The following is a 14,528-nucleotide window of genomic DNA, read 5'->3' as shown; positions in this document are numbered from 1 at the left end:
CATTTCCTTTGTCTAAAAAATCAGTTATTTTCTCAAAGAGATCAGGTTGGTCTGGCATGATCTACTTTTTGTAAAACTATGTTGTATTTTATCCCAATTACCATTTACCTCTGTCCTTAACTAAAAAGAAAAGGAGTACTTGTGGCACCTTAGAGACTAACTAATTTATTTGAGCATAAGCTTTCGTGAGCTACAGCTCAAATAAATTGGTTAGTCTCTAAGGTGCCACAAGTACTCCTTTTCTTTTTGCAAATACAGACTAACACGGCTGTTACTCTGAAACCTGTCCTTAACTACTTTCTCTTTCAAAATTTGTTTTCATACGTGACAGAATGTCTCCCTGTATGCGCTCAGTTTCACACCTAGTGACTTAATTTACAGTTTACTGTAAATTATTCCTCTTGGCCAATAGTGTCCTTTACTGGGAAGAGAAAAGTGCTTTGGCTAAGATTTTTTAAAAGTGATGACTAGAGACTCCTTACAGGGGTCTGATTTTCAGAAAGTGCTGCACATCCATCACTTGAAAATTGGGCTCCTTTAAAGTGTCTCAAGTTGGGCACCCAACTTGTGAAAGGCTTGTTTGTTGTCTTGAGTCAGTGTATTCATGAATCTGAATAAAGACTCACAAAATTCTACAGTATTAGACTAAGTGAAAAAGCCTAATAGGCCATCCAGATTCATCCCTTACAGAACTTTCCTTAGGGCTAGGGCTAGCTTGTGAGTAATTAGACTATGTAATAACTTGTCTTATTTTAATGTGCTCTATCTTATTTTAGTGGCCTTAAAGGAAAAAATATCTTCTTGGTGGCAGCTACTCTCAGACCAGAGACCATGTTTGGACAGACTAACTGTTGGGTTCGCCCAGATATGAAGTACATTGGCTTTGAGACTGTGAATGGGGATATTTTTATCTGCACCCAAAGAGCTGCCAGGAACATGTCCTACCAGGGCTTTACAAAAGATAACGGAGTGGTACCTGTCGTCAAGGAGCTGATGGGAGAGGTGAGCATCTTGCAGCTTATAGGCCAAGTTATGGACTCCTGCAGCAGTTGTGCTTTGCCTACTTATGGCGTACAAACTTGATGACACTTTAATCTATATTGGTAGATTTTTGGTGAGTGTTAAGTGACCAAATAAAGAATGGGGAGGAGATTACCAGACTACTGCAGCTGTTTAATCTATGGACAAATGTGTTTGTGCTGCCACAATCGTATTTGAGAACTAATGACACAAGTAATGTGTGTTGCAGTATGTAAAGCAGTGACTCATTATTTTTACTACAAAGAATGGAAGGGAAATAATAGTTAGTTAGAACGAGTTAAATGAGTCCAGGACCATTCTCTACTGAAATACCCAGTTCACCCTGGGTGAGAATAGCTGCTTCCTTTGACTGCTCCCTATCTTTAATGCTTTAGAATGCTTGGGCCAGGTGTTCAGCATATTTAGTTTCACAAACATTGACTAAAAGTGCTGACCCAATGGCATTTATTCAACATTACAATGCAATATGGGGTGTGCCATTCTACCTCACTGTCTAACTAGAATGCTACCTGCTAAAACTTGATGCACTGGATCTCCTGACAATGTCCTTTGTGTTACTAAGTCACATGAAGGACGGAAAGTGGAATATTCTATTCTATCTTGTTGAAGATAGAATCCATATAAATTGGAGGTGGGGAAGACTGCTAGAACACCCCTACTCCATCCCGTTGTCAATGCATGAATGGCCCTGACAGTATGAGTGCTTTTCCAGTCCTTCATTCAATTTAGCTATAAATTTCTGAGTTCCTTCCTTCATTTCCTTTGGAGACTATTTTTCAGTCTAATAGTCCTCTGGAAGTTTCTTCCTGATATTCAGGCTTTAACCCTCTTTCACCTAAATGTTTCACACTAAACCATTCCATTCTCTCCTTGCTGTTTACCTTTTTCAGTTCTTTGGAGACAGTCTCTCCCGACTCAACCACCCCTTTATCAAAATTGTTTTGTGTCTGGAAAACGGTATAATCCTCTGTACTGTTCTCCAGTTCTAATGATTTTTGTTGCTCTTCTCTGAATTCCTTCCAGAATTTGGTACTTCATTTCCTAGTAATGAATAAAACAGTCCATATACTGTCCCACAGAGCGATATGTATGGTATCTAGTTACTTTGCAGAAGAAGGGCTTCTGCAGTTTGTATTGTGTCATGGCCTTTTAATTTATTTATCTATTTGTATTGTGTGGGGAAGGCCAGCTGGGTTTAAAGGAACATCAGCTTAGCAGGTTCCTGCTGAGCCAGGCCAAAACAGTGCTCCTTGTTCTAATATTCCTCTCTTGCACAGGAGATTCTTGGAGCTGCACTCTCTGCCCCTTTAACTTCCTACAAAGTAATCTATGCTCTTCCTATGCTCACAATTAAGGAAGATAAAGGTAAGATAAAAGTAACATTACAACATCATTTTCTTGCATGAGCCTGTTAGTTAATTCCATGTTTCATAATATATATTAATAGATTTTTGTTACCTGATTGATTTTTTGCAAGGCACTGGAGTGGTCACAAGTGTCCCGTCTGATGCTCCTGATGACATTGCAGCCCTGAGAGATTTGAAGAAAAAACAGGTCAGCCTCTCATTCAGATCTGTATTGCTCACAGTTCATTTTGAGTGTTCTGAGTGGCAAGAACATTGACAAATAAAATGGGGACCACTTTTTTTTTTTTAATTGATGAAACTTCCGTGAGTGGCCTCTAAACTTATGTGCAAACTTAAGTGTACAGTGTTGCACACTGTAGTTTGGAATCCACTTGTAAATAATATTTAAAAAACTCTGATCTCCAGTATCATTTTAATGCAGACTTTGGAAATGATTTTGTACCACAACCTCATCACTTTTATTATTCTATAGGTGGGGTTGACAAGACTGTTAAGGTGGAAATTAGTACCAGGGTTAAGAGGGATTTCTCTGGTGTGGTCACTTGGCCATTGGTTACTAGGTTGAGACCACTATACTCATTTCACATAAACCACATAGCAGCCATTTGATTATATAGTACCAAATGTGTGCTAGGTGTTTCAAAAATAGGTGAGACTGGTCCTGAAGAGCTTAAAGTCGAGACATATGAATTTTCTAGGTAGTGTGGTACCTGAGCACCTAACAACTGCTAATGTATTTATCCTCACAACACCCTATGCAGTACAGAAGTAGTATTTTCCCCATTTTATAATTGGGAAAATTGAGCCACATAGGGATTAATAATTTGCCTGAGATCAACTGGAAATCGATGGCAAAACTCGGTGATTGAACCCAAATTTCTTAATTCCCAAGGAGTGGTGGGCAAATAGGGTTGACAGCATGTCTGAGAGCATGATCTATTATTCATTCAGAAGGATGTTCTTTTTTTATGGAATTAATGAAAAAATAGGTTTAAAAAAAAAACCCCTCTGTTTAATGGTGTGCTGCTTTTTTTTTTTTTTAAACATCTCTGTAGGCACTAAGAGGGAAGTATGGAATTAAAGATGAAATGGTCCTGCCTTTTGAACCGGTGAGTGTACCTAAGTGTGTGTGTCAAATATACAAGGCTTTTTTTACTTGGATTAAGAGCTTACATGCCTTTCAGAAATTTTGTTTTTAAAATCCTTTATTAGCCAAAAGAGCTTGAGGCATCAGAAGAACTTGCCCTCACAGTTGTAAAACTGCAGTTGTTAGACTGTGGCCTTGAAGGAGCAAAGCTCCATTACTTCGAATTTTTTTTACACAAAATACTGTTTTTGGAGCAAGTGCTACTTTGAGGCTGAAGTTTAGAGTTTGAGTCTCTGTGGGTTAAAACCTTCTGTGATGATCTTGATTTAATGGAGAGTATATTATCCGCTCCATGTAAAGTGCTATAGCTATGCCACTTCTGTTACTGCTAATGGAATTTATGGGGATTCAGCCATGTATGTCATTTTGAGAGTATAAGTTACAGCCAAATACATCTCAGATTTTCTGCATTGCTCCTGCTCTCTCAGTTAGCTGCTCAGTACTCCTTGTCTGTCTCATGCACAGCGGAAAAAATTGGGTTATTGCTCGCAGACGTGCAATCGTGAGTCACTCTGGGGAGTGCCAGAAATTCCTGATGAGCTTAGTGGCATTGTGTTGAATTTTTGTAAAATTCCACCAAATTTGATTAGCAGTAAATTCTGGAAAGTAGCACATTATGTATAGAACAGCAGGAATTCAAAGACTGCTGTAACTTTGACAGCTGCTTTTCATAGGTGTTTTCTCTATAATATCACTTGCTCTGTGCAAATCATACAAGTATAACGCTTATGAATTTTCACAGTTGGGAGATATATGCCTTTCTTCCTCCCCTCCGAATCTCTGGTTTCAATTCCCATGTTGGTTGGTGGATTGTGAACATGGAAGAAAAATGCACTTAGCTCTGCATTTTCTTCAATGTACAATTTCCACTGAAGGCTGCGAAATTCAAGAGTCAATTACCTGTGGAACTTGTGTTGCGTTCACACAATTTGAAACAAAACCTGACAATACCATGCTATTCCCAGGTGCCCATCATCGAAATCCCAGGCTACGGCAGCCTTTCTGCTCCATTGGTTTGTGATGAGTTGAAAATCCAGAGTCAGAATGACAAAGAGAAACTTACAGAGGCTAAGGAGAGAGTGTACCTAAAAGGATTTTATGAGGGAGTAAGTAACTAGGCTTCCCTAGGTGTGTTGTGAAAGATTTTTTTTTTTTTTTTATATTGAAGTTGATAAGAAACATTTGAAAAGAGGCAGATGAATTAACAGATGAATAAATCGGGAAGGTGAAGGTGTATGGATTTTTTGGGGGATGGGGGTTGGGTCCTTTGGGATTTTTTCATGGCTCCCATTCTAAGGAACTTCCCCTTAGGTGAGCCTCTGAATGTGGTATGGGGATAGTGTAGAATCACAGTTGGGAGGTTGGAGGTGTGTCTGCCTCAAGATGAGGCCCACTGTATGGCCACTGGATGCACCTTTCTCGAGAAATGGTCAACATCATTCCAAACCTTGACTTGAGGAGGCTGGTAGAAAATGACAGAAGGGCGGTTCTTCCCCATTTCAGCTCATTCAGTGGGCTTCTGTCACAGTGCCCTAAGCCTCGGCCCATCTAAACTATTTGGAATTCAAAGATCAATTTCCTGTGTGGCAGGGCTGTGCATGTCCAGCTAGCCCTCCCGGTTTGAATGTTCTTAGGTAAAACACATAATGTATAAATATATATGTGGGAGTTAAGGGGGATTTTTTTTTTAAGGCAGATTTTCAACATCTAATTTTTAAGGTACATCATAGGTCACAATACCAGTATTTCTTGTAGCTCAAAAGAATGGTTGTTTTTACATATTACTTGAAACTTTAATCTTTTTAAAAAACCTAACTCTGCAATGGTCTCTCCCTTACAGATAATGTTGGTGGATGAGTACAAGGGGCAAAAAGTCCAGGATGTAAAGAAGCTTATACAGAAGAAGATGGTGGGCAATGTATGTGGTAGTTTGGATACTGCTTTCCAAGATGATCGTCTGTCTTTCCCATAGCAGGATAGTCACTAAATAAAGTATATTGGCTTGTTTCCACAGAAGCATTGCCTTAGACGTTCTCTGGAAAGAGCAGTAGCAATAGAGTACAAAGTGATGGTAAAACAAAGTACGGTATTTTTAGATAAAAAGAAATGTATTGTACCTGATGGATCAAGTAGAAAGAGATGTCTGTTTTTTTTAGCTTTGTGCGTACTGCCTTATATAGAGGCATGCCTTATGGCCTAGTCATAGCCCATAGAATCATGGTGATAATATGGAAAAGGCTTCAGTTATTTAATCTATATTTCTGTCAGTGCAGAATCGTTCCTTTCAGTCTGCAGTGTGGTGCTCTATCTCTTTTCTCTGATACAGAATATGGATGCGGAGTTAAACCTAATCACTCACTTCTCTCCCATTCCCCGTTTTGTCTAGTTCTTGAGGATTTTGTGCATCATATTTTAAAGCCTTGTTATACACATTTTTACCATCTGTACATAGCTTTAAACAGTAAAGACTTTGTGCTTCTATAGCACCTTTTAGCTGAAAATCGCCACACACTTTACAACATTATATAAAATAAGCCTCAGCATCTGATACAGTTGATAGTATTTTCTCTATTTTATAGTTGCAAATACCAAGTCATAGAGAGGCTGAGGCTTGTCCAAGGCATCACGGTAAATTGCTGGCTGAGGTGGGATTATAATAGGGGGGTTATTGTTGGTAAACTCCTTCCATATAATGCCCTATGTGTTATATGTTATATTTTCTTTAAATGTATAAATATACCTCTTCCCTTTTATTTCAGGGTGAAGCAATGATTTATATGGAACCTGAGAAACAAGTTATATCGAGGTCCATGGATGAGTGTGTGGTGGCTCTTTGTGACCAGTGGTGAGTGAAGTGAAATCACTTAACCCATCCCTCTGTTGCACCCTTATGTGAACTTCTTTATTCTAATTATTTTGCTTCATCTTCAGGTACCTAGATTATGGCGAAGTAAACTGGAAGAAGCAGGCATCTGACTGCTTGAAGGATCTAGAGACGTAAGTTATGGGAAAGAGATGATAAAGTGTAGGTCGGGAAGTGGCGTGTAACCCTGAGGGAGACCAAGGATTAATAATAGTCTGTTCCACATAGGTATTGTGAAGAGACCAGAAAGAATTTTGAAGCTACACTGGGCTGGCTGCAGGAGCATGCCTGCTCAAGAACGTATGGCTTAGGTAGGCAAACCACACAGCTTTTCCTCACTTGCTGCTTGAGGAGCGTAACTCTCACTTTTTCATCCATTCACGCTTTTCCTGGTGAGGGTTGCAGTAGCAGCATGGAGAATAGGGAGGACCAGACCTCCCTTTCCTCCGCAACAGGTTCCAGCTCCTCCTGGGGGATTCTCCAGTGTTCCCAGGCCAGCTGGAAGATATAATCCCTCCAGTGTGTCCTGGGTTGGCCTCAGGGCCTCCTTCCAGAGGGACATGCCCAGTAAAGTTCCAAAGGAAGCCTCCCAGGGGACATGCTTGTCAGGTGCCCGAACCATCTCAGCTGGCTCCTCTCGATCCAGAGGAGTAGCGGCTCTACTCTGAGGCTCTCCGGAGTAGCTGAGCCCCTCATCCTGTCTTGGAGAGTAAGCCCAGTCACCCTCCGAAGGAACCTCATTTCCGCCGCTTGTACCCACGATCTTGTCCTTTCAATCATTACCCAAGGTTCATGACCATAGATGTGGATGGGGATGTAGATCAACCTGTAGACCGAGAACTTCATCCAAGGACTCAGCTCCCGCCTCACCACCACAGATCTGTGTGGTGCCCACATCACTGTTGCCGCCGCACCAATCCGCTGGTCAATCTCATGCTCCCGCTTACCATCACTCATACTTGAACTCTTCTACTAAGGGCAGCTACTCCACCCTCACCTGGAGAGGACCTAATTCCCCCCACTAACCTCTCAATTAGATATTGTATTAGTTGTAAAATCACTAGACATACTGATCATTTTAAATCTAATACAATATCTAATTGAGAGGTTAGTGGGAGGAATTAGGTAGGCAGAACAGAATTACCCCAATTAGAATTTGACCCAGGACATCAAAAAGATGACACCCTTCCACATAACCTGAGTTAATCAGGAGCTCTTATATTTTTTTATATGGAAACACCACCCGCAATAACGCACCCCTGCCCCTATCACCATACACGGCCCATTTGTTCAGAGATGACATAGAAGGAACCAGTACCATTTCCTGCAGCACCTGGGAGTTTTCCTTGCAGGTCTCTCATCCAGACCCAACCCTTGTTAGTTTACAGAATAGGATCCTGATACAAGACCACCTGACTCAGTATGGCAGCAGGCCAAGATAATCTCTTTCTATGAAACATGCAGAGCAAATGATAAGGTGAGCAGGTGCTTCAGTTTGTTGAATTTAGAAGTGAGCTGAACATTGCATTAGGAAAGCTAAGAACAGTCCCCTGAAAGGATTCCCTCTGTCTGCCAAGATGTTCAAGAACAAAAAACCAGCTGCAACTGGCCCATTCTCCTGAGTGAGATTTTCAGAAGCTCTGAAGTGATTTAAGGGCGAAAGTCCAACTGAAAGTCAGTGGGATTTGTGCTCATAAGTCACTCGGGCACTTTTGAAAATCCCATCATCTGTTGTGAACTCGGAAAATGGGAATTCTGGTCTGTGCCTGGTTATGATCATCTGTTTTGGGTCTTCTTGTAGGTACTCGTTTGCCTTGGGATGAGCAGTGGCTGATAGAATCCCTCTCCGATTCCACTATCTACATGGCCTTCTACACAGTCACTCATCTGCTGCAAGGAGATAATCTGCGTGGACAAGGAGATTCTCCGCTTGGCATCAGGTAGGGGATTCAGGTTGGTGAGGAATGGTATGTTTCAATATAGTTCCGTTCTGGCTCTTTCCAAAGGTATAACTTGTAGGCCGACTCTTCAGATCTGTGCTTAGAGCATTATATATAGATAGTAGTATAGATAAAGGTAGAGCCCCGATTTAGCAAAGCTTTTAGACTGGTAGTGTTGGAAGAATTGGGAAGGACACAAGGGAGTTCCTCCAAGGGCAGCTGAAGGAGGTCTGTTCGCAAGTAACCTTCTTTGCTCAGCACTTGCTGCCTTCAAATGGAAACTGCATGATATTTTGGTAACTGACTGGTTTCACTGCGGCTCCTGCAAGTAATTCTGTGGTACCTGCTAAAAATCTGCTTTGTAACCTCTTACAATCTCAGCAAATTGCAGCTGGTCCCCTTCTACATGCCTGCTTCTGGGGACACAGTGGACGAGGATAGGTCTTGCTCTTGATCACAAATGAACCCACACTAGAGACTGGGGTTTCTAAGAAACTGGGATTTTTACTATGCTGCAGCCAATATTTATTTGGAAGGCTTCTAGCTTTTTCTCCTCGGTTGAATCGGAAGGATTTTTGACATGCCAAGAATAGGTTTCACTTTTGGGGTCTGGCTCATTTGGTAAGTGTCCTCTGAAAAGCAGTTGTGCTCGGATGTCTGCCAGGTCTGCTCCAGATGGGGTGGCTGAGGGCTGTGACCTGTGACTGATAGTTTGTGTTCAGTGTTCTCCTCAGGACAAGAACAGCCAAGTGTCCTGCTACTGCCACTCTCCCCTTTCGAGGCTGGGGCTTTCTTTAGTTTAGTGTTTCAGGTGTTCAGGAGAGTAGTTCACTTATGCATCTGAGAGAATAAAGGGAGAGGTGGAAGCTTCCTGCAAATGGTGGACGCAGGGATTAGAGAGGAGTGAGGAGAGGTATTCAGACTCTGCTGGTGGCAGGAGGGGAGCTGAGCCCGTTCGTGGATGAAAAGGGGTTTTTACTGGTTCCTGGGCCTCGCAGTGGCCTTTTTGGGTCCTGCTCCCTATGCCTGATCCTGGGCCCTGTGGCAGCTGCTTCAGTCCCTCTGGGTGTCACTCTCACATGCCCCCACACACCCCATGTACAAGTTTAAGTGGGGGCAGAACTCTCACAATATTTCCACTGCAGGGACACTAGCCTTTCCGGCCCCCCCGTTCTGTGACCCCTGTACACACCTGCTTTGGAGCCTTGTTTGATGCTTTAGTTAATCTGGAAAGGAATTCCAACACAAGATACCTGCAGCAAAAACTAATCTTAAGAAGCCTGGCAGGAGTTTCATCTGACTCAAAGAACACCTCTAATTACATACAGAAGATATTTTTTGTACTAGGTATGTCTGCTCACTTCAAACCTTGTTTCCAATCTGAATTGCATTGGATTTTAGATGCACCTGTAAACTATTATGTGCTTTGCCTCGTATAGAACATCTAAACATCCAAGGTTTGCAAAGCAATTTTTGCAGAGATTAACAGTATTCTGCGGTAAATAAGGGATGTTTAGGGATCACTTCACCCATTGTTATAGTGCAGCGATCTTTGGCATGAAACATAGCTGTTGAGTAACAGCACACATCTCTAACTGTAGGGTAGGATAGTAACTGAAAGCCTTTCAGCAATAATCCACCAGAACTAGAAATTTTTAAAACTGCCCATTTTAGGGAGTAGACTATAGCCTGGTGATGTCTCATATGTGAGCTGTAGTTTCTGTCTAACTTATATTGTAAAGCCTTTGATGCTGAGCAGGGCCAAAAAAGGGTGGTAATTGAAACTTTGGGGAAATAAGAGCAGGTAGAATCTAATAAACTACAGTGAAATCCCCCATAAAATAAGTGCCATGGGATCTTGAATGACTGCTGGTGACTGGAGCCTTGGCTTTGTGTCTGATCTCTAAGGGTAGCACGTTTGTTCTAAAACTACTGTCGTCCTGCCTCTAATGATTTATAGTATATGCCTTTCATCATCAGAAAATGTCAATTGTGTGGGGATTCTGTCTCTTGGCCTGCGTTGGTAGAGTGTGGGACTGCTTGCTATGGGGACAAAATACTCACTCTCTGAAGTGGGAGATTGCCTTGTGTTGTTGAACAAGTGATTCCCTCCCTCTTCTTTTCCTGCCCTCTTTGTGACCGTTAAGGGGAAGGGCTGACACATGTGAAGGAGATTTAATCTTGTCCTCCGCCAGAAGGATGGTAGCATGACCTGTGAATGACCCATGGCGTAGAGGCTTAGGAAGACTTAGATTCTGGTTCTGCATTTTCAGGATAGTATTTAGCCCAGACAGGAATGGAGAAGAGATATAAAATCAAGTTTCCAGGGCTTTGAAGTGTTTGTATCCCCCTCACTTTACAGGACTCAGAGGACACTGTCAAGTAGAGAGGGGCATGGCTGAGACAGGACATCCTGAGATCTGAGCCTTGCTATGACATTGACTCAGTCCTCTGTGTCCATGTGCAAGGCCTCTCTGGGTACATCTGCGCTGTAAGAAAACTCCCCACAGCAGTGAGTCTCAGAGCCTGAGTCAGATGACCCTCCCCTCATTAGGTGTCGGAGATTAAGCTCCAGACTGAGCAGGAATGTCTACAAAGCTGCTATTTTTAGTCCCTCCTATGAGTCTGAGTCAACTGATCTGGACTCTGATGCTTGCTGCTGCAGTGGTTTTTGTTTTGTTTTGTTTTGTTTTTTTAAAGTGTAGATGTACCCACTGTGTCTCACTTTCATCACCTGCAAAATAGTAAGAGTAACTAGCTCATAGGGACTGTTCTGAGAATTCATTAGTTATTGTTTGTAGCTCACTTTGAATTAGTAAAGTGCTAATTTTTGAATTAAGTAGTGGTAGGCCTCAGATTCAGGTTTTGTTAAAAACAAACATCCTGATCTTTAAAGAAGAACTAACTGCGCGCACGTGTGTATTCTTTATTAAGACATTAATATTTCTATGCAGGGCGCATCAGATGTCCAAAGAAGTCTGGGATTACATATTCTTCAGGACTGCTCCATTTCCCAAGACACAGATTCCAAAGCAAAAGTTAGACAAGCTCAAGGAGGAGTTTGAATTTTGGTATCCTGTGGATCTGAGAGTCTCTGGCAAGGATCTCGTCCCAAACCATCTGTCATATTACCTCTATAACCACGTAGCCATGTGGCCAGATCAAAGGTAAGTTTGGAAGCGACGTCAAGCAAGTGTGGAGATAAAATTACGAGCCTCCAGCCTTGGTACCCCCGTCAATGGCTCTTGACAGGATGTTCTGTATTTGGGACTTGGGTGAAAGCATGTGTTTTGTTTTTATTTTTAGTGGGCTTTGTTGCAAGTATGTGTATATACCATCAAGACCAGTGGTTCCCATATTGTGATATGTGAGCTTAATGTTCCATCCATTCACTTCTCAACAATTCTTTAAGAAAGTGATATGTGAACCAATAGAGTTTGGGAGCTGCTGATCAGGATCATAGCAGAAATGGGGCAAATTTCCTCTCTCAAGCATTCTTAGAGCTCATAAGCTTCTTCTGTCAGCAAAGGTGTGTGAAACAACTGGCTTTATCCATTGCTATTGGTCCCTAATTTCACTGGCACTAAATTAAATTAAAAATGTAATTGAAAAGGGGAGACAGTGGGGGTAAGTGGAGTGTAGTTTGTTTTTTTTTAAAGCTCTGTAGCGCATGTTTTGAATTGTAGTAGCAATAAGGCTTAGCCACCTGTACTGTAGCTGTTTTGTCTTCAAAGTGACAACATTAACCCTCAAGATACCCCAGTAGGTGCCTTTTTTTGAAGGTTCCACTTAAAAACATGCCCATTCCTAACTGAAATCACTAGACTTTTGTTCTTTTTCGAAGAAAAAATGTAATTGCTTTTTAAAATAAAAATATACTCTATATTTTGTGTCTTCAAATGCAGAGACAAATGGCCTGTAGCTGTGAGAGCAAATGGACATCTCCTCCTGAATTCTGAGAAGGTACAATAGTTTTTCATCTGTGATATTCGTGTGATGGTCAAGACAACTGGAAACTCCTGGGCCTGCTTCAAAAATATCTTTCAGCAGATTAATCAGGGCAGCATTTAGCATGCTGATTACCTCCTCCCATTAAATGCCTCAGTTACCCATTTTCCAAAGCAGGAGCCTGCTTTTCTTCCATTCCATCTGTCTAGGTTTTCATACCGTAGTGTCTGACCACTTAATGGTCCTCCACAGATCATAAGCAAACCTGGTCTGATAATGCTTTGTAAGTTTACCTGACGTATCTGCTTAATTCTTCCAGAGTTTCAGGGTTACCTGCCTTTATGGGAGAGTGTCTTATGTCTGAATCTTAATTACAGTACTGTAAAGGTGCATTTCACTTTGAAAGTGGGGGAAAAGGGGAAAGTTCATGCAGACAGAATTTGCTTTTCTGAATGTGTTTTGTCAAAGTGAATTAAATGTGCTTTAGCCTCAGGGTATAATTGTCAAAAATGCCTAAGTGACATAGGGTATGCCCACACTTCTGTCAGAGTTGTGACTGCAGCACATGCAGAAATACTTGAGCTAACTTTGGTCTAGCAAACTCGAATAACAATAGCAGTACAGGCAGTATTAAGGACTGTCCATCTCCACCCAGGTCCCTAGGGATGTACTCAGGTGGCTAGCCTGTGTTGCTGTTCTGGCTTCACTGCTGCTGTTCTGAGCTAGTTAGATTAAAGATAGCTCAGCATGTCTGCATGTGCTTAAGGCACATCTCTGTTTGCAGTGTAGACTGAGGCTGTGCCTACGCTGCAGAGCCCCCTAGTGTAGATGCAGCATACGCTGACAGATGGAGGAGTCCTGCCAGTGTAGAGACACCACCTCTGCAAACCATGTTAGCTATGTTGACAGAAGCCCTTTATGGAAAACAGGAGACTGAATCAGGAGCTGAGTTTGGCTGTCTTGCAGGGTATGTCTACACTACGAAATTAGGTCAAATTTATAGAAGTCGGTTTTGTAGAAAGCGTTTTTATACAGTCGATTGTGTGTGTCCCCACACAAATGCTCTAAGTGCATGTAGTCGGCGGAGTGTGTCCACATTCCCTAGGCAACCATCGACTTCCAGAGCGTTGCACTATGGGTAGCTATCCCACAGTTCCTGCAGTCTCCACCACCCATTTGAATTCTGGGTAGAAATCTCAGTGCCTGATGGGGCTAAAACATTGTCGCTGGTGGTTCTGGGTACATATCGTCAGGCCCCCCTTCCCTCCCTCCCTCTGTGAAAGCAAGGGCAGACAATCATTTTGCGCCTTTTTTTCTTGAGTTATCTGTGCAGACGCCATACCACGGCAAGCATGGAGCCCGCTCAGCTAACCGTCACCGTATGTCTCCTGGGTACTGGCAGACGCGTTACTGCATTGCCACACAGCAACAGTATATTGCCTTTTGGCAGCAGACAGTGCAGTATGACTGGTAGCCGTTATCGACGAAGTCCAGGGTGCTCTTTTAGCCGACCTTGATGAGGTTGGGGCGCCTGGGCAAACATGGGAGTGATTCAGCCAAGTCATTTCCGTTTTAAGTTTCGTCTCATGGCGATTGAGTCCTACCGGCAGTGTACTGTCTTTTAATCTGCAGCCAGCAGAAGACGATGGCCAGCAGTCATACTGCACCATCTTCTGCCAAGCATCCAGGAGATGACGATGGCTAGCGGTCATACTGCACAGTCTGCTGCCAGCAAGATGTATAAAGGTAGATGAAGTGGCTCAAAACAAGAAATAGACCAGATTTATTTTGTATTCATTTTCTCCTCCATACCTCCGTGAAGTCAATGGCCTGTTAAACCCAATTTTGAGTTCTATCCTTGAGGGGGCCATTCAGTTTCTTGCAAAGCCACACCCTTTGTTGATTTTAATTCCCTGTAAGCCAACCCTGTAAGCCACGTCGTCAGTCGCCCCTCCCTCCGTCAGGGCAACGGCAGACAATCGTTCCTGTGCCTTTTTCCTGTGCGCCACACTACGGCAAGCATGGAGCCCGCTCAGATCACTTTGGCAATTAGGAGCACATTAAATACCACACTCGTTATCCAGCAGTATATGCAGCATCAGAACCTGGGAAAGCGAAACCGGGCGAGTAGGCGACGTCAGCGCAGTGACGAGAGTGATGAGGACATGGACACAGACTTCTCTCAAAGCACGGGCCCTGGCAATGTGGGCATCATGGTGCTA

General features: G+C 42.6%; 1 protein-coding gene across 2 annotated transcripts in view; it reads left to right on the top strand.

The window, feature by feature from the left end:
• LARS1 (leucyl-tRNA synthetase 1) overlaps positions 1-14,528 on the top strand; it is a 50,853-nt gene that overhangs the window by 19,005 nt on the left and 17,320 nt on the right. For both annotated transcript variants that reach the window (XM_037905967.2, XM_043521423.1), the window contains exons 10-21: positions 777-1,002; positions 2,319-2,406; positions 2,519-2,595; positions 3,464-3,517; positions 4,521-4,661; positions 5,396-5,473; positions 6,315-6,400; positions 6,487-6,552; positions 6,647-6,729; positions 8,220-8,358; positions 11,313-11,525; positions 12,264-12,321. In XM_037905967.2, the coding sequence (XP_037761895.2) occupies positions 777-1,002; positions 2,319-2,406; positions 2,519-2,595; positions 3,464-3,517; positions 4,521-4,661; positions 5,396-5,473; positions 6,315-6,400; positions 6,487-6,552; positions 6,647-6,729; positions 8,220-8,358; positions 11,313-11,525; positions 12,264-12,321 (1,309 nt within the window). The remainder of the gene's footprint in view (positions 1-776; positions 1,003-2,318; positions 2,407-2,518; positions 2,596-3,463; positions 3,518-4,520; positions 4,662-5,395; positions 5,474-6,314; positions 6,401-6,486; positions 6,553-6,646; positions 6,730-8,219; positions 8,359-11,312; positions 11,526-12,263; positions 12,322-14,528) is intronic.

Source organism: Chelonia mydas, chromosome 8 (genome assembly GCF_015237465.2).
Source record: "Chelonia mydas isolate rCheMyd1 chromosome 8, rCheMyd1.pri.v2, whole genome shotgun sequence".
In the NCBI taxonomy this organism is placed as follows: domain Eukaryota; kingdom Metazoa; phylum Chordata; order Testudines; family Cheloniidae; genus Chelonia; species Chelonia mydas.
Note: the sequence above shows the minus strand (reverse complement) of the source record. Positions and strands in the feature narration are given on the sequence as shown.